The sequence below is a fragment of the Chiloscyllium punctatum genome, chromosome 15 (assembly GCF_047496795.1).
Source record: "Chiloscyllium punctatum isolate Juve2018m chromosome 15, sChiPun1.3, whole genome shotgun sequence".
Lineage (NCBI taxonomy): Eukaryota > Metazoa > Chordata > Chondrichthyes > Orectolobiformes > Hemiscylliidae > Chiloscyllium > Chiloscyllium punctatum.
The window spans coordinates 85,267,947-85,292,748 of NC_092753.1; the positions used below are offsets into that span (position 1 = coordinate 85,267,947).

Genomic DNA, 24,802 nt, shown 5'->3' on the forward strand with positions numbered 1-24,802 from the left:
TTATTGAATTCAATTCTACCATCTGCTGAGCTGATATTCGAACCCAGGACCCCAGGTCTCTGAATTAACAGTTAAGCAATCATAACACTGGACCATTGTTTTCCAAATAATCTAATCTGTAAATGTGACTTGAAGTTTCAAGTACATTAATGTAGGATAGTATATTAGTTTAATACTATTTAATGTTTTATAAACATTGAGATTTTTTGTTATAGTAAACATCCTAAAATATAAGGGGTAGCTCAGTGGTTAGCACTACTACCTCACAGCACCAAGGTCCCAGGTTCAATTCCAGCCTCAGGTGACTGTCTGTGTGGAGTTTGCACATTCTCCCTGTGTCTGTGTGGGTTTCCTCTGGGTGCTCCAGTTTCCACCCACAATCCAGAGATGTGTAGGTCAGGTAGATTGGCTATGCTAATTAGCCCATAGTGTTAGGTGCATAAGTTAGAGGGAACTGGGTCTAGGTGGGTTACTCTTCAGAGAGTTGGTGTGGACTTGTTGGGCTGAAGGGCCTGTTTCCACACTGTAGGTAATCTAATCTAGAAAACAATTGTGGTTGAATAAATTATTAGTATTCGCTGAATGGGAAACATCCAGGATGGATAAAGGGGAGCTGGTAGATTTCTTGCAATTGGATTGCCAAGAGGCACATGATTAGGTGCCACAAAAAAGGTTACTAAGTAAGTTAAGAACTTGTGATTTTGGGAGTGACACATTACCATGCATAGAGGATCAGCTGACTAATATGAAAGGAAGTCGCGATAAATGGGTAATTTTCAAGTTGGCAAACTATAACTAGAGGGGTGCTACAGAGATCTATGTTGAGCTCTCAATAATTTATAATTTCCCAGGAGAAACCAACTTTTCTGTTGTTCAGAAACAATCTGTGAGCAGGAGACAAAGGGAAAGTAAAGGGATTCGGAGAGGTGGAGTGAGTGGGGAAAAACTTATCAGGTGAAGTATAATGTGGGAAAACAAGGTTGTCCGCATTGAAAGGAAGAATAGAAAAGGAGAATATTACTCCCATGGAAAAAAAACAGCCAAATGCTGAAGAATAGAGGGGTCTGGATATGATTTTGCACTAATCACAAAGACAGCATATACACACAGAGAGAAGGCAGCTCACTCAGCTAATTCCTGGGACAAACGCCTGATGACGAGGGACAGTTGTGCTGATAATCATTGGACTTTCAAAGAATGAGAAGTGATCGTCTTGAAATACATAAGATTCTGAGAGGATCTGATGTGTGGACTTTGAGATATCATATCCTACAAGGCTGTGTAGTTGAAATCTAGAACTAGATCCAGTTTACAAATAAGCTGGCTCCTATTAATGATGGAGATAATTATTGCTATTAATTCATGGAATGAAAAGAATCTGCAGTTAAAATATATGTTGCTTTGGGCACTCAAGCTCATTGACCAAGTGGCACGAATATTTCTTACTGAATTTGAGCTGCTATCCCTCCTCAGTGCCATTATCCACCTCACCTTCTGCGCTTTGCATGGATGGTGTCTTGTGCCTGGCACAAACTTAACTGCCTTTCACATGTATAACATGAAGTCAAAGCAACATTCAACCATGAACATTGATTAGAATGACTCTGTTGGTTTATCATTAAAGATAGGTTTCTAAATGAATGGACATTTCAGCAGCATTAATGTTGAGAGAAATCTGCTTGTTCTGCTCCTCTTCTAACTTGTGCTCAATCTGGATTTGGTTCAGATTTTTGGAATAAATGATATCCTGACTGTAGACCATTTTCTCCATCTGGAATAGAGTCTTCAGCATCTGCTTGGCTTCCTGTTCCTGGATCTCACGAGTTTCATCAATCTTACTCTGCAGGCGAGATAAGCCAACATGTTGCTCAGTATGGAATTGGTCGGATGGTGTGCAATGGTCTTTTTCTTTCCTGGACACTGTTAACCATCCATAATCTTAAATGCAATATTTGTTTCCATTTGGAGACAGCCTAACCCGCCAAAAGTCAGTTGTTGCACAAACACAGGGGGATGGAGATGTGGAGCCTTTACTTGGAAGCATCCAAGGAACAGCAGAATCGACATTTCGGGCGTAAGCTCTTCATCAGGAATGCCTGAAATTCTCCTGCTCCTCGGATGCTGCCTCAGTGTCTGTGCTCTTTCAGCATCACACTCTTTGACTCTAATCTCCAGCATCTGCAGTCCTCACGTTCTCCTCATTGGTTATAGCCTTTTCCTGGGTTTTGAAATAAGTCCCATGGAGCCCAGTTTTGCCCATGTCTAAGCAGATGCCTACCCAATTGGTTTGACAGCCCATTAACTATCCCTGATGGTCACCTGAAACAAACACAACATTGTTAAAATATATTAATAAGAAACCTGTATTTACATCAGGACCCTCATGATGGGCAGAACCTGCAAACTCACTTGGACAGTCATTTTAGAATTTCATGATGGAAACAGTCATTGCTAGTGCATTTAAATGGAACTGACACCTTTATTAAAGAAAGTCTCTGGCTAACTGTCTCAGGCTTCTATGTTTGGGTTAATATTTTAGACTTTTCCAATAAATAACTGATGGGAAATAATCATCATCATTAAGTTGTCAAACAAAATGACCTTGAACTACAGGTTCGTAGCTCCTTGAAAGTGGAGTCACAAGTACACAGCTTAGTGAAGGAGGCGTTTAGTATGCTTTCCTTGATTGGTATATAGAAGTTGGGAGGTCATGTTGTGGCTGTACATGACAATAGTTTGGTCTCTTTTGGAATACTGCATTCAATTCTATTCTCCCTGCTATAGGAAAGATGCTGTAAAACTTAAAAAGATTCAGAAAAACTTTACAAGGATATTGCAAGGGTTGGAGGGTTAGAACTGCTGGGAGAGGCTGAATAGGCTGGGGCTATTTTTCCTGGAGTTTCAGAGGCTGTAGGGTGGCCTTATAGAAGTTTATTCAGTCATAAGTAGTACAGATCGGATGAATAGACAAAGTCTTTTCCCCAGACTATTGAAATCTAAAACTAAAGGGCATAGGTTTAAGGTGAGAGGTGAAAGATTTAAAAGGGACCGAAGAGGGAACATTTTCAAGCAGAGGGTGGTATGTATATGGAATATTTATGCCAGAGGAAGTCGTGGAGACTAGTACAATTACAATATTTAAAAGGCACCTGGATGGGTTTATGAATAGGAAGGGATCGGGGGGATATGGGCTAAGTGCTAGAAAATGGGACTGGTATGGTTAGGGGCATAGACACTATTCTCTTCGACCAGGATCAAGACTCCCAAAGGTTATGTTGCCTGCCAGCTGCTCAGGTTCTGGATATCTCACCTAGGTTGCAGAGGAACTTGGAGTGGGAGGGTAAAGATCCAGTGGTTGTGGTCCATGTAGGTACTGACGACATAAATAAAACTAGGGCAGAGGTTTTACTCAGGGAGTATGAACAGCTAGGAGCTAAATTAAAAATCAAAAGGCAGCATGGTGGGTCAGTGGTCATCACTGTTGCCTCACAGCGCCAGGGACCCAGGTCCGATTCCACCCTCAGGCGACTGTCTGTGTAGAGTTTACACATTCTCCCTGTGTCTGTGTGGGTTTCCTCTGGTGGTCCGGTTTCCTTCCACAATCCACAGAAATGCAGGTTAGGTGAATTGGCCAGGCTAAATTGCCCACAATGTTCAGTGATGTGTAGGTGAGGTGCATTAGTCTGGGATGAATGTAGGGGAATGGGCCTGGGTGAGTTACTCTACGGAGGGTCGGTGTGGACTTGTTGAATGTGAATCTAATCTAACTCAGTAACGGATTAAAATCTCCAACACAGGCACAAATAGGACAGTGTATGGAAAGGGATAACAAGCAAATTTCCAGTAGACTGGACAAACGAATGACAATGAGAAAAGCGACGGTTAATACAGGATTGAAGGTGTTACATATGAATGCATGCAGTATAAGGAATAAAGTAAATGAGCTTGTGGAGCAGATCGACATTGACAGGTATGATGTGGTGGGCATCATGGAGATGTGGCTGCATGAGGATCAGGATTGGGAGCTGAATGTTCAAGCATATATGTCCTATTGGAAAGATGGGCAGAAGTGGTGGGGTTGCCTTGGTAAGAAATGAAATTAAATCCATAATAAGAAACAAAGTAGGGTCAGATGGTGAAGAATCTTTGTGGGTCGAATTGAGAAAACACAAAGGTGAAAAAATCACCATAGTTGGAGTGAGGAGGTTTACCAGATTGCTGCCTGGACTGGAGGGCTTATCTTATGAGGAGAGGCTGACTGAGCTCGAACTTTTCTCTCTCGAGTGAAGGAAGAAGAGAGGTGACCTGATCGAGGTGTACAAGGCAATGAGAGGTATGGATAGAGTCATTAGTCAGAAACTTTTCCCCAGGGCAGGATTGACTAATACAAGGGGTTATAGTTTTAAGGTGTTAGGGGAAAGATATAGAGGCGACATCAAAGGTAGGTTCTTTACACAGAGAGTTGTGAACACATGGAATGCGTTGCCAGCGGTGGTGGTGGAAGCAGAGTCACTGGGGACATTTAAGTGACTGCTGGACATGCACATGGACAGCAGTGAATTGAGGGGTGGGCAGGTTAGATTATTTTATTTTAGATTAGGATTGATCCTCAGCACAACATCATGGGCCAAAGGGTCTGTTCTGTGCTGTACTTTTCTATTTTCTATGTTCTATGGCTTTTTGGAACAGCTTGTGGGTGGAGCCCACTAGGGAACAGGCAATATTGGGTTTAGTGTTGTACGATGAGGCAGACTTGATTAGGGAGCTGAAGGTAAAGAAACCCTGAGGAGACAGTGATCATGACATAGTTGAATTTACTCTGCAATTTGAGCCAGAGAATATAGTATCAGAGATAATGGTATTGCAGCTGAATAAAGTCAACCATAGAGGAATGAGGAAAGAGCTGGGTAGAATTGACAGGGAGAGGAGCGTAGCAGGAAAGACAATGGAATAGCAATAGCGGGAGTTTCTGGAAGTAATTAAGTTGGACACAATAGAGATTCATCTCAAGGAAAAAGTAACATGGTACAGGGAAGATGAAGGTAAAAACAATGACTGCAGATGCTGAAAACCAAATACTGGATTAGTGGTGCTGGAAGAGCACAGGGAGGATGAGGCAACCATGGCTGACTAGGGAAGTCGGGGATATCACAAAAATATTAGAGAAAGCTTATAAGGTAGCGAAGAACTGTGGGAAACCAGAGGATTGGGAAACTTACAAAGACCAACAGAGGGCAACAAAAAAAAACAAATAAGGAGGCAGAAGATTAAATATGAGTGTAAGCTAGCCAGTAATATAAAGGAAGACTGTAAGGTTTTCGTTAGATACGTAAAGGGCAAAGTGAGGCAAAAACGGCCATTAGAAAATGACGCTGAAGAAATAGCAATGGGGAACAAGGAAATGGCTGAGGAACTGATTAATTATTTTGTGTCAGTCTCCACAGTGGAACAGTCTAGATTAGAGATGCGCTGGAAAAGCACAGCAGGTCAGGCAGCATCTGAGGAGCAGGGAAATCGACGTTTAGGTCAAAAGCCCTTCATCAGGAATGAAGGCAGGGAGCCTCTGGGATGGAGAGATAAATGAGAGGGAGTTGAGGTTGGAGAGAAGGCAGCAAAGAGTACACTAGGTGGATGGGGGTGGGGATGAAGGTGATAGGTCAGAGAAGAGGGTGGAGTGAATAGGTGGGAAGGAAGATTGGCAGGTAGGACAGGTCTTGAGGATGGTGCTGAGCTGGAAGTTTGGAACTGGGGTAAGGTGGGGGAAGGAGAAATGAGGAAACTGATGAAATTCACATTAATGCCCTGGAGTTGAAGGGTTCCGAGGCGGAAGATGAGGCATTCTTCCTCCAGGCATCGGGTGGTGAGGGATCGGCTGTGGAGGAGGCCCAGGACTTGCATGTCCTCGGCAGAGTGGGAGGGGGAGTTGAAATGTTGGGCCACAGGGCGGTGTGGTTGATTGGTGTGGGTGTCCCGGAGATGTTCCCTAAAGTGCTCTGCGAGAAAGCGTCCTGTCCCCCTAATGTAGAGAAGACCGCATTGGGAGCAACGGATACAATAAATGACATTGGTGGATATGTAGGTGAAACTTTGATGGATGTGGAAGGCTCCTTTGGGGCCTTGGATGGAGGTGAGGGAGGAGGTGTGGGTGCAGGTTTTGCAATTCCTGCAGTGGCATGGGAAGGTGCCAGGAAGGGAGGGTGGGTTGTTGGAGGGCGTGGACCTGACCAGATAGTCACGGAGGGAAAGGTCTTTGCGGAAAGCGGAAAGGGGTGGAGAGGGAAATATATCCCTGGTGGTGGGGTCCGTTTGGAGGTGGCAGAAATGTCGGTGGATGATGCAGTTTGTGCAAAGGTTGGTAGGGTAGAAGGTGAGGACCAGGGGGGTTCTGTCCTTGTTATGGTTGGCGGGGTGGGGTTTGAGGGCGGAGGTGTGGGATGTGGATGAGATGCATTGGAGGGCATCTTTAACCTCGTGGGAAGGAAAATTGTGGTCTTTAAAGAAGGGAGCTATCTGGTGTGTTCTGTGGTGAAACTGGTCTTCCTGGGAGCAGATACAGTGGAGGTGGAGGAATTGGGAATACAGGATGGCATTTTTGCAGGAGGTAGGGTGGGAAGAGGTGTAATCCAGGTAGCTGTGGGAGTCGGTGGGTTTGTAGAAAATGTCAGTGTCAAGTCGGTCGTCATTAATGGAGGTGGAGGTCCAGGAAGGGGAGGAAGGTGTCAGAGATGATCCAGGTGAATTTAAAGTCAGGGTGGAATGTGTTGGTGAAGGTGATTAACTGCTCAACCTCCTCACGGGAGCACGAGGTGGCGCTGATGCAGTCATCAATGTAGTGGAAGAAGAGGTGGGGAGTAGTGCCAGTGTAACTGTGGAAGATGGACTGTTCTGCATAGCTGACAAAGAGACAGGCATAGCTGGGGTCCATACAGGTGCTTATGGCTACCCCTTTCATGGGAAGATTCAAAGGAGAAATTGTTAAAGGTGAGGATCAGTTCAGCCAAACGAATGAGAGTGTCGGTGGAAGGGTATTGTCGGGGAGGTGGAAGACGTGAGTAATTTCCCAAAGATTCTAGAGAGCTGAGTATGGTGGCCATCGCCAAGGAGAAGATATTAGAAAAACTGAACAGCCTGAAGTTGAGTAAATCACCTGGACCAGATGGACGACATTCCAGAATTTAGATTACTTACAGTGTGGAAACAGGCCCTTTCGCCAAACAAGTCCACACCGACCCACCGAAGCGCAACCCACCCAGATCCATTCCCCTACATTTACCCCTTCACCTAACACTATGGGTAATTTAGCATGGCCAATTCACCTAACCTGCACATTTTTGGACTGTGGGAGGATTCCAGAGCACCCAGAGGAAACCCACGCAGACACTGACTCCACACAGTCAGTCGCCTGAGGCGGGAATTGAACCCAGGTCTCTGGCGCTGTGAGGCAGCAGTGCTAACCACTGTGCCGCCCATACTAGATTAGATTAGTTCTAAGGGAGATAGCTAAAGAGATAGTGGAGGCATTAATAATCTTTCAGGAATCACGAGAATAAACAATGGTCCCAAAGGATTGGAAAATCGCTAACATGACACTCCTGTTTAAAAAAGGAGCAAGGCAGAAGATGTAAAATTATAGACCAATAAGCTTAACCTCGATTATGGGTAAGATCCTGGAATCCATCATGGAGGATGAAATTTCTGAATACTTGGATGTGTATGGTAAAATAGGACATAATCAACATGGTTTCATCAAGGGGAGGTCAGGCCTGATAAATCTGCGAGAGTTCTTTGAGGAACTAACGAGCAGGTTAGACCAAGAAGAACCAGTGGACATTATCTACCTGAACGTCAAGAAGGTCTGTGACAAGGTGCCACACAGGAGGCTACTGAGTAAGAAAAGGGCCCATGGTGTCAGAGGCAAGGTGCTAGCATGGATAGAAGCTTAGCTGTCTGACAGAAAGCAGAGAGTGGGGATAAAAGGGTCCTTCTCAGGATGGCAGCTGGTGACAAGTGGTGTTCCATAAGACTCAGTGTTGAGACCACAACTTCTCACTTTATACATTAATGATCTAGATGAAGGAACTGAGTGCATTCTGGCTAAGATTGCAGTTGATACAAAGTTAGGTAGCGGGACATGTAATATTGACGAGGAGAGGAGGCTGCAGAAGGATTTGGACAGGTTAGGAGAGTGGGCAAAGAAGTGGCAGATGGAGTACAACATGGGAAACTGTGAGCTCATGCACTTTGATAAGAAGAATAGAGGCATGGACTATTTTCTAAATGGGGAGAAAATTCAGAAGTCTGAAGTGCAAAGAGACTTGAGAGTTCTAGTCCAGGATTTTCTCAACTTAAACTTGCAGGTTGAGTCAGCAGTTCGGAAGGCAAATGCAATGATGGCATTTATTTTGACAGGACTTGAATATAAAAGCAGGGATATACTTCTGAGGCTCTATAGGGCTCTGGTCAGACCACATTTGGAGTATTGTGGGCAGTTTTGGGCCCCATTTCTCAAGAAGGATGTACTGGCCCTGCAGCATGTTCAGAGGAGATTCACAAGAATAGTCTCAGGAATGAAAAGATTAGCATATGAGGAACGTTTGAGGACTGTGAGTTTATACTCAATGGAGTTTTTGTATTTGGAAAGGCAAGGACTGATTCGGGCTTTGTGCATGGGAAATCATGTCTCAGAAACTTGATTGAGTTTTTTGAAGAAGTAACAAAGAAGATTGAGGGCAGAGCAGTAGATGTGATGTATATGGACTTCAGTAAGGCGTTCGACAACATTCCCCATGGAAGACTGATTAGCAAGGTTAGATCTCATGGAATACAGGGAGAACTAGCCATTTGGATACAGAACTGGCTCAAAGGTACAAGTCAGAGGGTGGTGGTGGAGGGTTGTTTTTCTGACTGGAGGCCTGGGACCAGTGGAGTGGCACAAGGATCGGTGTTGGGCCCTCTACTTTTTGTCATTTACATAAATGATTTGGATGCGAGCATAAGAGGTACAGTTAGTAAGTTTGCAGATGACACCAAAAGTGGAGATATAGTGGACAGCGAAGAGAGTTACCTCAGATTAAAAAAGGATCTGGACCAGATGAGCCAATGGGCTGAGAAGTGGCAGATGGAGTTTAATTCAGATAAATGTGAGAAGCTGCATTTTGGGAAAACAAATCTTAGTAGGACTTATATACTTAATGGTAAGGTCCTAAGGAGTGTTGCTGAACAAAGAGACCTTGGAGTGCAGGTTCATAGCTCCATGAAAGCGGAGTCGCAGGTAGATAGGATAGTGAAGAAGGTGTTTGGTATGTTTTCCTTTATTGGTTAGAGTATTGAGTACAGGAGTTGGGAGGTCATGTTGCGGCTTTACTGGACATTGGTTAGGCCACTGTTGGAATATTGCGTGCAATTCTGGTCTCCTTCCCATTGGAAAGATGTTGTGAAACCTGAAAGGGTTTAGAAAAGAGTTACAAGGATGTTGCCAGGGCTGGAGGATCTGAGCTACAGGGAGAGGCTGGGGCTGTTTTCCCTGGAGCGTCGGAGGCTGAGGGGTGATCTTATAGAGGTTTACAAAATTATGAAGGACATGGATAGGATAAATAGACAAAGTGTTTTCCATGCGGTCGGGGAGTCCAGAACTAGAGAGCATAGGTTAAGGGTGAGAGGGGAAAGATATAAAAGAGACCTAAGGGGCAACATTTGCATGCAGAGGGTGGCACGTGTATGGAATGAGCTGCCACAGGATGTGGTGGAGGCTGGTCCAATTGCAACATTTAAGTGACATTTGGATGGGTATATGAATAGGAATGTTTGGAGGGATGTGGGCCGGGTGCTGGCAGGTGGGACTAGGTTGGGCTGGGATATCTTGTCGGCATAGACAGGTTGGACCGAAGGGTCTGTTTCCATGCTGTACATCTCTATGACTATGGCTCTACGAGTTTAGATGGATATGGGAGAATCTAACTGGAACTTACAAAATACTGAATGGCCTGGACAGAGGAGATGTTGGGAACATGTTTTCATTGGTAGGAGAGAAAAGGACCTGAAGGCACAGCCTTCGAATAAAGGAAAGATCTTTTAGGTCAGAGATAAGGAGAAACATCTTCAGACCGAGAGTGTTGAATCTATGGAATTCACTGCCAAGGAAGGCTGTGGAGGCCAGGTCATTGAGTATATTTAAGACGGAGATAGATAGGTTCTTGTGTATCAAGGGTTATGGGAGAAAGCGGGTGATTAGATTAGATTACTTACAGTGTGGAAACAGGCTCTTCGGCCCAACATGTCCACACCGACCCGTCAAAGCTCAACCCACCCAGACCTTATTCCCCTATATTTACCCCTTCACCTAACACTACGGGCAATTTAGCATGGCCAATTCACCTAACCTGCACATTTTTGGACTGTGGGAGGAAACCCACGCAGACACGGGGAGAATGTGCAAACTCCACACAGTCAGTCGCCTGAGGTGGGAAATGAACTCGGGTCTCTGGCGCTGTGAGGCAACAGTGCTAACCACTGTGCCACCATGCTGCCCAATAGAGTTGGGTGAATGGAGTTGAGAAACTTATCGGCCATGTTCGAATGGTGGGGCAGACCCAATGGGCTGAATGGACTAATTTCTGCTCCTATGTCTTAGGGTTTCCATTTGTACACGCTCCTTGGTGATGCAGTCCTGATGAGTGAGTAATCAGGTGAAGTTAGCTGTAGAAAAGTATGAGCACGCTCAAAATCAGATACAAATGTCCAATCATGAACTGAGTGATCGAGAGGCCAGGTTTTATGGACTGAATGGCCTACTCCATTTCCATTTATGCCACGTCCCAAAATTGAGCCAAATAAAGTACACACCAACATAACAATTGTGGGGAGACTCAGCAGATCTGACAGCATCTGTGGGAAACAAATGTGTTTCTGGTTCAGAAGACTTCAGAATTGTTTGCCTAAACCTACAATGTGATCATGGTTTACAATTTAAAGTAGTTATTAACCCAGCTGATGTTATTCACAGACAAGTCAGATCTCAGACAGGAAGCTGGTTTTGAGAGATCATATTATGATTTGTTTTGTTTTTAACGAAGTTTCCTTTTCTGAAACGCAAGCATGAAATGCTACGGATTGAGTTTTAACAACAAAACAGAGGCTTATTACAAAATAAGTGACGATAAGTAGAATAAACCATTAATCATTTATTCATAATACAAATTCAAAGATTTTTAAACACACCATAAAAGTATAATTCCATTAATCCCACAACATTCCATCATAAAGTGAAAAGAAGCAAAATAGCTTTAACATACCACCCAAAAAAACACACCTTGGAAAGTACCCAAATATAGGTTGCTCCTACATTACACTAGAGTCCCTTGTATCTTAGACCTCAGTAGATTTAAGTCACTTGTGACTTCAATTCCTAAATTGAAACTGCATATAACTTCTTTCAGGAGCAGTCATGCATATGTTAAAATGTAATCATGTTTAAATAACCTCACCAAGGCTTTGTCCAAACACTCTATTCTCGGATGAACACTATGTCTCCCTCCAGGTTAATCGAATTCACAAAATACCCTTCCCTTCTCAGAAGTGCTGTTCTATACAGCCATCCTATTCCAAAGACTGCACAGTACCGCTCCAAACTGAATAAAAACGTTCTCTAAACTGCAAGTGTATCCCTTAAGCTTAAACAAGGCCTCTACTGACATTCTAAACTGGAGCTTGTTTATCTTATTCAGTTGTACTCTGTACCAATGTACATAAAACCACCACTAATTCTAAAGACAGAAATCACACGACATCAGGTTATGAACCAATAGGTTTATTTGAAATAGGCAAAAGTGAGGACTACAGATGCTGGAAACCAGAGTTTAGATTAGAGTGGTGCTGGAAAAGCACAGCAGGTCAGGCAGCATCCGAGCAGCAGGAAAATCAACGTTTTGGGCAAAAGCCCTTCATCAGGTTTATTTGAAATCACAAGCTTTCAAAATGCTGCTCCTTCATCAGGCAAAGTGACCCCCCCGACACTCAAAAGCTTGTGATTTCAAATAAGCCCGTTGGACTATAACCTGGTATCGTGTGACTTCTGACCTTGTCCACCCCAGTCCCTCCACATTATGGCTCCAAATTCTAAAGCTAGACCTCAAAAGCTGTTTTTAGACAAATCACCATGGCTAGAGATGCAGTCTGTTCTTCCATAATGTGGTAGCTGCGTTCTCATGCAACCTCACATTATAGAAAATTGCACAATAGAAATAATGGAGCTAACAGGAAAAACAGGGTTGGGATGGACCATCAGAAATATCAGTAAAAATCAAACATAAATAGCAGTTAGCCTAATACAGCTGATAGCATAGTAAATGTTTAAATCATAGATTTTAATGAAATAATACAAGAAATTCCAGTACTTGCTATTATTGGAGGTGACGGTGAGATTGAATTGGAAATTCTTGGAGTCTCAATGATAGATTGATAACACAACCACAGTGTTATAAAGGAGACCTGAACAAATGTATGTTATAACCCTGTTATCAGTGATGGGGAGAGAGCTGCATTGCAGCCTAGACCTCCCTGAGGAGCAGGACAGCTAGTTTTGTGAACGTTTGGATGTCTTGATGACCCATTTTGAAGCTTCTAGTAAATCCCCTTACAAGATCATAAAGCGTGAGGAGCAGAAATTAGGCCATTCAGCCCATCAAGTCTGCTCTGCCATTCAATCATGGCTAATAAGTTTCTCAACCTAATTCTCCCCCTTTCTCTCCATAACCCTCGATCCCTTTGATACTCTAAAACCTATCTATCTCTGTCTTAAATATACTCAATGGCCTGGCCTCCACAGCTTTCTGTGGCAATAGGTTCCATAGATTTGTCACTCTCTGGCTGAAGAAGGTCTCCTTACCACTGTTCTAAAAAACCTTTCCTTTACTCTAAGGTTATGCCCTTGGATCCTCATCTCTCTAACCAATGGAAACATCTTCCCAACATCTACTCTGTCCAGGCCATTCAGTATTCTGCAAGTTTCAATTTAGATTCCTTCTAAACTCTGTCGAGTATGGACTCAGAGTCCTCAAACATTCCTCATATGTTAAGCTTTTCATTCCTGGGACCATATTTATGAACCTCCTCTGAACATGCTCCAGGGCCAGTACATCATTCCTGAGATATGGGACCGATAATTCCGCACATACTTCAAATGTGATCTGACCAGAAGCTGATAGAACCTAAGAAGTACATTCCTGCTTTTATATTCAAATCCTTTCAAAATAAATGCCATCATTGCATTTGCCTTCCTAATCACTGACTCAACTTGCAAGTTTACCTTGAGAGAATCCTGGACTAGAAATCCCAGGTCTCTTTACACATCAGATTTCTGAATTTTCTCCCCATTTAGAAAATATGACTGCAATATGTTTAACATAACATCAGTAAGAGAAGATGAAAGAATGGTTTGTGACAGCACTATGATGTCTCAATGAATTGTGTTGGGTGACTGAATTATGACCTTATCAGATAAAGATTTTTCTTGTGATCAAGAGATCCTGAGAGCATATTTGCCAAGAAGTGCAGAAGTTGTGAAGTTGCTCATCATCTTCTGAAGAGCATTGATGGGAGAACTGACCAGATGTTGCATCATGTTTAAAGGCAGGAACTGACCAGGTTTTGAATGATGTGATGATGAAACGAGTCCAGTCTTCATTGCAGCGTGCCACCAAGTGCTGGGATGGAGTCACGTAATAACCAATGGGAGTTCACATTTTAAAAAAGTTGATCCCCTATTCATCAATTGCAATACAGCCAAATCGGATTGCTGAAACGCGCGTTATAGGAGACCGGCCTGTATTCATATAAGTTAATTATTAGCAACTGTGTTTCTCACAAACACAGAATCCAAAGTTGTAACATATGATATTAAAACTTATGTAAAAAGCACATGACCTGAGCTAAATGTCTACTGAAACTAACAAACGTTTGCTACCAATTTAGTACATTATGTACACAATCTGTTAAGGTTTTGGATGTTCTGAACAATTTACTCATTCTTTATTACTGTGACTGCACAAAAAGCAATTGATCTCCATCATGAAAATTTCAACGTCGATAACTGTTTTGTGTTGGATGAAGCAGAAGGGTGTGTTCAAGATTTCAAATAATCCTTGCTCGAAAATAAGCATGCTTCTTGGGTCATTTTTATTCATGTCTCAGTAGGAGGTGCTCTCATTTGAGTCAGCAGGTTGTGAGCTCGAAATCTCACTCTGGAGTCTTGAGCAAATAGTCGCCTGAGGTCAGTACCGTGACAGCGCTGCAGCAGAGGTGCAGCTGGGATGGCAAAGGAAGTCTCCAAGGAACACAAAAAGCAAAGTGACGTTGACATAGTGTGACTCTTTCATAACAGACGTATGACTGGTGGTGGTTTAACCTGAGGGGCACTGTGCCTCAGATGAGGATAAAGGTTGAGAAAGAGAATCCTTCATGGTGATCTCAGCTGGTGTGGAAATTGGACCCACATTGTTGGCATCACCATGCACCATAAACTACCTGCCCAGCCGGCTGAGTTAACTGACCCCCAAGAACATAAAATATGTTACTGGACCATTTAAACAGGATTTGATGACCTCTACTGTCCTGCTCAATATGTATCTCTTAATATTGTAATAACACATGTCCCTATGATATTGTTACTGTTTGTGGGATCTTGCTGTGTGCAGTTGAATGCCATGTGTCCTACATTATAATAGCAACTACAACATTTCAACAAGGTATCTACGATTGTGAAATGCTTTAGGGTGTCCCAGAGTTGTAAACTGCACAATATAAATGCAAATCCTTCTCTACAACATGCAGAATCGTTCTTCTGCTGTACGGATCATACACATTGCCTGCTATCACTTTCAGCATGGGGAGACAGGGAGGCTCCCACATCATGATCTGCTTCTTAGCCAATGACTCAAAGGTTTTGTAATTGGTGAATCCGGGCAATTCTCTCCTACGGGATTCCTCAATGCACTCTGTCACTTGATTGCTTATTATTTGTTTGACTGTAAACAAAAATAAAACAATGATGTTATTGGGCCTCAGGCAATTATTCTTCAGTGCCGTTGAACTCTCTTTTATTTAAGACGAACATTGATCTATCTGCCATTTCATCTAATCTGACCTTTGCGCCAGAGAAAGCGAGTGTCCCATGTGTTATGAAGGTGTCAGGAGTATTGTACATTTAAGAGAGTTAAAAGCTAGCAGAACTACCTGGCAGTACCAAGTGTTCTGAATTAAGATATAATGTAAATGTTTGGTCCAGCAGTTAGTGTAGCTGGTTGCCTGGAGACAAAAAATAAAATTAAAATTAGACCAGTCAGTATAAATTATACCCCCAAAAAAACTAAACACCAATCAAGTTTGAATTGAGTACATTGACAATACGAAAAGCCAATGACACAATCCAATGCTTTGGGGGTATAAGATCGGGAAAAATTGAAGAGTTGAGGGAGAACTACCAAGCCTCCAACATCTGCAGACTGCCCAAAAAAAAGCTCTCTTAAAGGTACCTTTATCGATTAGTAGCCTGTGAAACAGAAATCCCGAAGAAAAGAAGGCAGAGGAAGACAGAAAGACAAGATTTGACAGCTGGCTGGTCTTGAAATTTGGTAAATCTTAATCAGGGGTTTTATCGGACTAGTATTATAGAAGGGAAAGTTAAAGATAGGTTAGAGGAAGAAGTTGGAAATAGTTGTTAATTATTCTCTGTTAAACTTTATGAAATAAAGTTGTTAATTTTTACTTTAAGTAGTTCTTGGCCTCTTGAGTTTTCATAGATTACCTCACAGGGTAAATCATTTCTATTTTGCTGGCGTTAAAGTAGCAGGGGTGTTTTACCCCATATTTTAGCAGCTGAAATAAAAACCACGGATATTGAAAAACAAACAGCAGCTGTTGGAAAAGCTCAACATGTCTGGTGGCATCAGTGAAGAGAAATCAAAGTTAGCTTTTTGGTTTGGTGAGTCTCCCTTAGAAATGATGGTAGTTAGGAAAATATTGGTTTATACGCAGAAGATAGGATGGGGGTAGGCTGGAGACAAAAAATAAAATTAAAATTAGACCAATCAGTATAAATTATACCCCCAAAAAAACTAAACACCAATCAAGTTTGAATTGAGTACATTGACAATACGAAAAGCCAATGACACAATCCAATGCTTTGGGGGTATAAGATCGGGAAAAATTGAAGAGTTGAGGGAGAACTACCAAGCCTCCAACATCTGCAGAATGGTGGGTGTGGGGGGAGGGTGATAGAGCCCAAAGAGAGCGAAGAACAGTTGGACAGACAAAGGAATGCATAATGATCTGGCTAGGACGGTGAATAGCTGTACATGGAAATGTTAGTGGCTGACAATGGATAGTGTATAATGGGTAGAATATGAGGTAACAAGGCCTGGTGTGTGGAATTTGGATGGTAGAACACAGGAGAGTTCAGGCCCTAAAATTATTGAACTCAACATTAAGTCTGGAGGGCTGCAGGGTCCCCAAGCAGAAAATGAGATGCCATTCTTCCAGCTTGTAGTGAGTTTTGCTGGAGCATTGTAGCAAGCCTGAGACACAGATGCTGGCCAGGGAACTTAGTGATGTTTTAAAGTGGAAGAGAACTGGAAACTCAGCAGTCATACTTTGTATTGATGGGAATTCACAGTGCACAAACTGACTGCTGTTTTTCTGACAAGCCAACATTGACAGTATCTTGGGTTGTGCACATTTTGGTAGTTCCTGAACCCCATCTTTCATGAAAAAGATTTATACACATCATCAAAGCACAATCACAATGCTAATGAAGTTTTCTCCATGACAGATTAATCACTTACACTTTTTCCGATGTTCATCAAGAAGGGTATGCCATTCCCCAAAACTCTTTCGCATCAGCATGTATATATTCACATTAGTGTCAGATTCCTTTGCATATTCTCCAATTGCTATGCTAGAAAGGTTGTCATTATAGGCTTTTATTTTCTGCAGTTCATTGAAAAGTTAGTGTTGCAGTTAGTCATGGATTCATACAACATAGAAATAGACCCTCCAGTCCAACTAGTCCACACCAACCATATTCCCAAACCAAACTAGTCCCTCCTGACTGCGGTTGGCCCAAATCCCTCCAAATCTTTCCTATTCTCGTACTTATCCACATGTCCTTTAGATGTTGTAACTATACCTGCATCCATCACTTCCTCTGTGTGTTCATTCCACATACAAACCACTGTCTGTGTAAAACATTTGCCCCTCATGTCCTTTTTAAATCTTTCTCCTCTTACCTTAAAAAAATGCTCTGTAGTTTTCAACTCCTCCGCCCAGGGAAAAGACTTTGCCATTCATCTTCTCTGGGCCCCTTATGATTTTATAAACTGCTATAAGGTCACCTTACAACCTCTTATGTTCCAGTGAAAATAGTCCCAGCCGACCCAACCTATATTTATAACTCAAACCCTCCATTCCTTGCAACATCCTGCTAAATCTCTTCTGAACCCTTTCTAACTTAATAATATCCATCCTATAAGAGGGCGACCAGAACTGGACACAGAATTTCAGAAGAGGCCTAATCAATGTTCTGTACTACCTCACCATGACGTCCCAACTCTTATACTCAAGGTATGAGCAATGAAAGAAAGTGTGCTAAATGCCTTCTTAACCAGCTTGTCTACATGTGACACAAATTTCAAAGAAGTACGCACTCTAGGTCTCTCTGTTCTACAACATGAGCCAGGACCCTATCATTAACTGTATAAGTCCTACCCTTGTTTATTTTACCAAAATGCAATACCTCGCATTTATAAAAATTAAACTCCATCTGCCACTCATTGGTCCATTGACCAAGTGATCAAGATCTCTTTGGAACCTTAAATAACCTTCTTCATTTTCCACTTTACCACAAATTTTGGTGTCATCGCAAGCTTACTAACCACTTCTCCTAAATTCTTATCCAAATCATTTGTATAAATGACAAACAAAAGTGGATCCAGTACTCATCCCTGTGTAACAATGCTGGTCACAGGCCTCCAGTTCAAAAACAAACCCTCCACCACTACCCTCTGTCTCCTACCTTTGAGCCAAATTTTTATCCAATTGGCAAGCTCTCCCTGAATCCTATTTGATCTAACATCACTAATTAGTCCAAGGCACTTAAAACCCAGAACATCAGGATGCCAATCCTGTCCTTCCCTCAGTCAAGTTTCTGTAATAACTATGATGTCCCACTCCCATATTCCCATGCATGCCCTTATTTCAAAGACCCCTTGCATTGAAGAAAATGCAGTTTAATTCTTCTGAGTTACCTTGTTCTCTGACTTGCTCTTGTCTGTCTTTTCTAATTAACCTGTTATAGAATCATAGAATCACAGAGACATACAGAGTGGAAAAAGACCCTTCCATCTAACTGGTCCATGCCAACCAGATGTCCGAAATTAAGCTAGTTCCATTTGCCAGCATTTGGCCCATATCTCTCTAAACCCGTCCTATTCATGTACACATTCAGATGCCTTTTAAATGTTGTAATTGTACCAGCCTCCACCACTTCCTCTGGCAGCTCATTCTATACATGCACCACCCTCTGCATGAAAAAGTTGCCCGTTTGATCCCTCTTATATCTTTCTCCTCTCACTTTAAACCCATGCCTCTAGTTTTGGACTCCCCAACACTGAGGAAAAGACTTTTCCTATTTACCCTATCCATGCCCCTCATGATTTTATAATCCTCTATTAGGTCAACCCTCAACCCTCCAAGGCTCCAGAGAAAATACTCCCAGCCTATTCAGCCTCTCCCCACTGCTCAAACCCTCCAACTGTGGCAGCATCCTTCTAAATCTTTTCTGAACCTTTTCTTGTTTCACAACATCCTTCCTGTAGGAGGGAGACCAGAAGTGCATGCAATATTCCAAAAATGACCTAACCAATGTCCTATACAGCTGCAAATGACCTCCCAACTCCTATACTTAATGCACTGATCAATAAAAGCAAGCATACCAAATGCCTCCTTCACTTTCCTGTCTATCTGCAGCTCCACTTTCAAGGAAATATGAACCTGCCCTCCAAGGTCACTTTGTTCAGCAACACTCCTCAGGATGTTTCCATTAAGTGTATAATTCCTGCCCTGATTTGCCTTTCCAAAATGCAGCACCTCATATTTATCGAATTTAAATTCCATCTGCCAATCCTTGGCCCATCTGATCAAGATCCCATTGTATTCTGAGATAACCTTCTTCGCTGTCCACGACACCTCCAATTTGGTGTCATCTGCAAACATACGAACCATACCTCCCATGTTTGCATCATCATTTACATAAATGACAAATGATCCTGCACTGATCCTTGTGACACTCCACTGGTCACAGGCCTCCATTCTGAAAAGCAACCCTCCACCACCACCTTTTACCTTTTTACCTTTGAGCCAGTTTTGTATGCAAATAGCTAATTCTCCCTGTATTCCATGAGATCTAAACTTGATAACCAGTCTACCATGAAGAACCTTGTCAAACACCTTACTGAAGTCCATATAGATCACATACACTGTTCTTCCCTCATCAAACCTCCATTACTTTATCAAAAAACTAAATCAAATTAGTGAGACATGATTTCACAATCACAAAGCCATGCTGACTATCCGTAACAGTCCTTGCCTTTCCAAATATATGTAAATCCTGTACCTCCAGATTGCCCCCAACAATTTGCCCACCACTGATGTCAGGCTCACCAGTCTATAGTTCTCTGGCTTTTCCTTATCACTTTCCATAAATAGCGGCACAATGTTAGTCAACCTCCAGTCTTCTGGCACCTCAGCTGTGACAATCGATGATACAAATATCTCAACAAGGGGCCCAGCAATCACTTCTCTAGCTTCCCACAGATTTTGAGGTTACACCTGATCAGGTCCCAGTGATTTATCCACGCTAATGCATTTTAAGCCATTCAGCACCAGCTCCTCCTCAGTAATATGGACATTTTTGAAAATGTCATTATTTATTTCCCCACGTTCTCTATTTTCCATATCCTTCTCCATATTAAACACTGATACAAAGTACTTGTTTAGTATCTCCCCCATCTCTTGCGGTTCCACACATAGGTGACCTTGGTGATCTATCAGGGGCCCTATTCTCTCCCTAGTTACCTCTTTGTCCTTAATGTATTTGTAGAATTCCTTTGGATTCTCCCTATACCTATTTGCCAAAACTATCTCCTGTCCCCTTTTTCCCTTAGGATTTCCCTCCTACTGCCTTTATGGTCTTCTAGGGATTCATTTCATCCCTGCTTTCTATACCTGACATATGCTTTCTTCAGTTTCTTGACCAAAGCCTCTAGTCATCCTCTTTTTGATTCAGAATGGTCCTCATCTGCCTTTCTACTTTCAGTGCGACTTAAAAACACCTGCCCCCCTCAATCACCTACTAATTTAAAGGATCCCAAAACAGAACTTGCAAATCTCCCCACAAGGACATTGACCCCTTTGCAGTTCAGATGAAACCCACACCTTTTGAACAGGTCTTTTCTGCCCCAAAAGAGATCCCAAAGGTCAAAAAATCTGAATCCTTATGCAATGCATCACCTAATCAGCCATTGATTTATCTGTCCTACCTTTGAATTTCTAAAATGTGGCACCAGGAATAAATCAGAGATTGCTACCTTTGAGGTTCTGCTTATAAATCTTATACCTAACCTCATATAGTCACTTTGGAAAGCCTTAACTCTTTCCCTAACTATGTTGCTCTTACCAATGTGTACAACAACCACCTGCTTCTTAATCTCCCCTTTGACATTATGTTTCAACCATTTTGAGATGTCCTTAACCCTGGAACCGAGAAGGCTACATAGATTCATGGTCTCTGCTGCAGAATCTCCAGCCTCTTTCCCTGATAGAAGAGTCCCCTATAACAATTATTCTTTTTTAATTTTGACAAACCCCATTTAACATAAGATTCGTTCTTTGTGACCAAGGTCTGACTGCCACTTCTATTTTCCTCCTTCAACAGTTCCCAGAACGGTAAATCTGTTGAAGAAAGGAAGAACCACAGGAGACTTCTGAATTACCTTCTTAGCATTCCTGACAGTTATCCATCTATCTGACCGACCCTGCTGCGAAACCACCTCTCAACTAACCATCACTGAGTTTCTCCTGTACGCCCTCAGTGACATTAAACCTAAAAAGAATCTATTAAGAAAACCTTAGACATTAGAAAAAAAAACAATAAAAATGGCAAGAATTGTGGACACTAGAACTCAGAAACAAAAACAGAAATGGCTGGAAAAGCTCAGTATCTGTGGAGAGAAATCGGAGTTAAGGTTTCAGGTCAGGTGATCATTCCTCAGGACCTTCCTTTTAATTGTGGGCAGGGACTGGACCAGGGGAGAAAAGACTGAGTCAAGATATGATTTGGAGATGCCAGTGTTGGATTGGGGTGTATCAAGTTAAAAATCACACAACACCTGGTTATAGTCCAACAGGTTTAATTGAAAACACACTAGCTTTTGGAGTGCTGCTCCTTTGACCACCTGGTGAAGGAGCAGTGCTCCAAAAGCTAGTGCTACGAAATAAACCTGTTGGACTATAACCTGGTGTTGTGTGACTTTTAACTTTGAGTCAAGATAGGAAGAGATGCGTTCTGTGGGGCAGGAGCAGGTAGAAACAATGGATCCGGCTTGTGGATTTTGGGAAGGAGGGAGAAGTGAGCTGTCTGGGGTTGGGGAGGCTATCAGCTTGGAGACAGTGGGTAGTGGGGGGAGCTAGGTGAGATCACCAGATGAAATGAGGTTTATGACCGTACTTGACACAATGGCCTGACGTTCCATGATGGAGTCATGGTCTGGGGGGAGATAGGAGGAGGTATCTGAGGAAGGGTCACTCGACCCAAAATGTTAACTCTGATTTCTCTCCACAGATGCCGCCAGACTTGCTGAACGTTTCCACAATTTCAGTTTTTGTCCAACAAAACTACCCTTCCTTACCCATAGATTTTAATCTAAAGCATTCAAAAGAGAAAAAGCAATAATTAAACACTTAAAACGTTAAAAACGAAATCAAGCACTTTGCTAAGACTCCCAACAACCAACAAAAGGTCTCCACTTCAAATCCTCTAATCAGTCAGCTTTCAAATCTGAGTCTCAGAAAAGAAATGATCCCTGTCATTACTTAAACATCTACAGCAAACTAGTTGAAAAGGAAAATCTTCAGAGTTCCCTCTGCACAAACAGGGGAAAAAAAATCTCTCTCCAGAGCGTCCGACGCTCGATAGACACATGGATAGGCCTCTCCCACAAACTCCACGTGAGAAGCTATCCCGCTTTATTTGCGTATTCTTTCCTTCACTTTTTTTGGACCATAACAGTTGCAAACAAAAGAAAAATCTCCTTCTAAAGCCAGTCTTTAACTGTGACCTGAGCACCAAACCTATTAAAGCATCTTTCACTTTCCCTTCAGCATTTTCATGGTTCATTAGAAACCAAATCCCGATATCTCTTTATTTGGCGTAATGGAGATTCCTGACTGTGGGGAAAATAACACTTTCTAAGTGCAGGTACCCAGGTATCAACAGGTTCAACAAGTTCAAATTCCTGCTTTTGAGAATTGAATTGGACTTAGATCAGGAAAAAATAAGCCGGTGATAGGAAGTGCCATTATGCTGTTGCTAGATTGTTGTAAATACCCATTGCCCTTCTATTAGATTAGATTCCCTACCGTATGGCCCTTTGGCCCAACAAGTCCATACCGACCCGAGTAGCCAACCCAGACCCATTACTTATATTTACTTCTGACTAATGTACCTAACACGATGGGCAATTTAGCATGACCAATTCAACTGGCCTGCACATCTTTGGAATGTGGGAGGAAACCCAAGCAGACACAGGGAAAATGTGCAAACTCCACACAGACAGTCCTCGAGGTGGGAATTGAACCCGGGTCCCTGGCACTGTGAGGCAGCAGTGCTAACCACTGAGCCTCCCTGCTGCTAAATTACTTTAGATTCTGAACCTCTTATATCAGGTTCTGAAGAAGAGACACACCAGACACAAAATGTTAACTGTTTCTCTCTCCGCAGATGCTGCCAGACTTGCTAAGTGTCACTAGCATTTTCTGTGCTTCTATCACACTAACACGATATCCTGTTAGACTTTACCAATTTTGGTCAATCACAACTTTGCTAATAAAGTTATCGACATCTCCCTTCCAAAGCCAAAGAAAATGTCAGCTATAATCCTCAATAATACAGTATAAATTATTTCTATTGAAAATCCTGTGCATACAGTAGCTCAACGCTTGTCAAACTCCATCTTACAAACAGTTATTAATATTTGCTCACTCATACCACAGTCAAACTGATATGTGTCAATCCAAGATTTTCCTCAACCTATTGTGAACAAGCCCAAGCTCTTCTACCCTCAATAAAAAGAAAACTCCTGTGCTTTTACATCAATGATGAATAGAGAATTAGTTTCATTGTCCTCGGGTACACCTGATCCCACCGTCTTGACTTCCTTCCACGTCCCAGCAATTTTGCATTGTATCTCGTCCGCAATGGTTGGCAGAGTTTTCTTTAATGAGAAAAATATTTGAAACCATGTTGCCTCAGACAAACAAAGAGACAAAGCTATATTTACCGATCCCTCAACCCTACACCTACAGTCTTCACCCGCCCGACTCCGCTGAGCCCCACTCCCGCCCAATTTTTAAACTGCTCCTCTTACCTCAGACTTTTTAAAAAAACATGTTTTTCAGCATATTGAACAACCAACGTTTGTATTCCACTTTAATTTCGGAAAGATATGTTGCCAATGTCCTGAACCTCATCAATCTTTAGGATCACTGACATAGGAATGAGTAATTAATTTGGAATAACTGGAATCATTTTTGTGCTTTGCCTTCACCATTATGTCTAAAGCTCACGTTTGTTTCCTTCTTCCCAGCTTCTCCAACAAACATTAACATTCTTCACAATGTTTGTCATGGGATGGGGGCATTGCTTTATTGTCCATCCCCTATAGCCCTGGAGAAGGTGTTGGTGAGTTGTCATCTTCAAATGCTGCAGACCTTGAGGTGCAGATACATCCACTGTGCTGTTGGGAAGGGACTCTCAGGAGTTTGACCCAGCAACAGTGAAGGAATGGCGTCATATTTCCAAGTCAAGATGGTGTATGACTTGGAGAGGCGTTTTCAAGTGGTAGTTTTCTCATGTATTTCTTGTCCTCCATGAGGTGATAGAGGTAATGGGTTTGCTTTTGGAGGAGCCGAGATGAGTTTCTGCAGTGCTCATACCTTTTGGCTTATACGCAACTCAACTTTCCATCAAGTTAATTTTGTATGTGAACTATTTAGAGCAACAATCTGAGATCAACAGAAATGACCTTCCTTATCATTCACATTCATGCTGCAAAGTCAGAAAACCTGGGTAACTTTCTTACTCTTCCTTGATTATGTTGATGGAATCTTTAGTATCCAACTGAGCCTGGCCTTGGTTTGTTACCTTATGTGACACAGTACACCACAGGCGCCCCTGAAGTACTGCACTGACTTGTCAATCAATATGCCCAAGACCTGAATTGGATCTTGAAACCACATCCCTATATCTGGGAGGTGAGATAGCTATCAACATGGCCAGACTGAAGATTAGGGAAAGTTAAAAAAAAGGAGAAATGTCCTCGCCTAAAATGATTGGGGCCTACCACTGAATAGCCTGAGACCAGTTCTTCCACAAAGGAGAGACTGAGACATAGCCTGATGGATGTCTGTAAAATTAAAAAAGACAGTGGGCACTAATGATGCTTCAACTTATAGGGTGTGACTGGGAAATGCAAAG

At 42.4% G+C, this 24,802-nt stretch overlaps 1 protein-coding gene across 1 annotated transcript in view; it reads right to left on the minus strand.

Annotated features, from left to right (window-relative positions):
- Positions 1-1,618: 1,618 nt before the first annotated feature.
- The window catches only part of LOC140485868 (interferon-induced GTP-binding protein Mx3-like), a 46,401-nt gene continuing 23,217 nt past the window's right edge, over positions 1,619-24,802 (minus strand). The window contains 4 exon segments of the mRNA XM_072584320.1: positions 1,619-1,840; positions 14,818-15,020; positions 16,836-16,980; positions 23,418-23,540. Coding sequence (XP_072440421.1) covers positions 1,619-1,840; positions 14,818-15,020; positions 16,836-16,980; positions 23,418-23,540 — 693 coding nt within the window.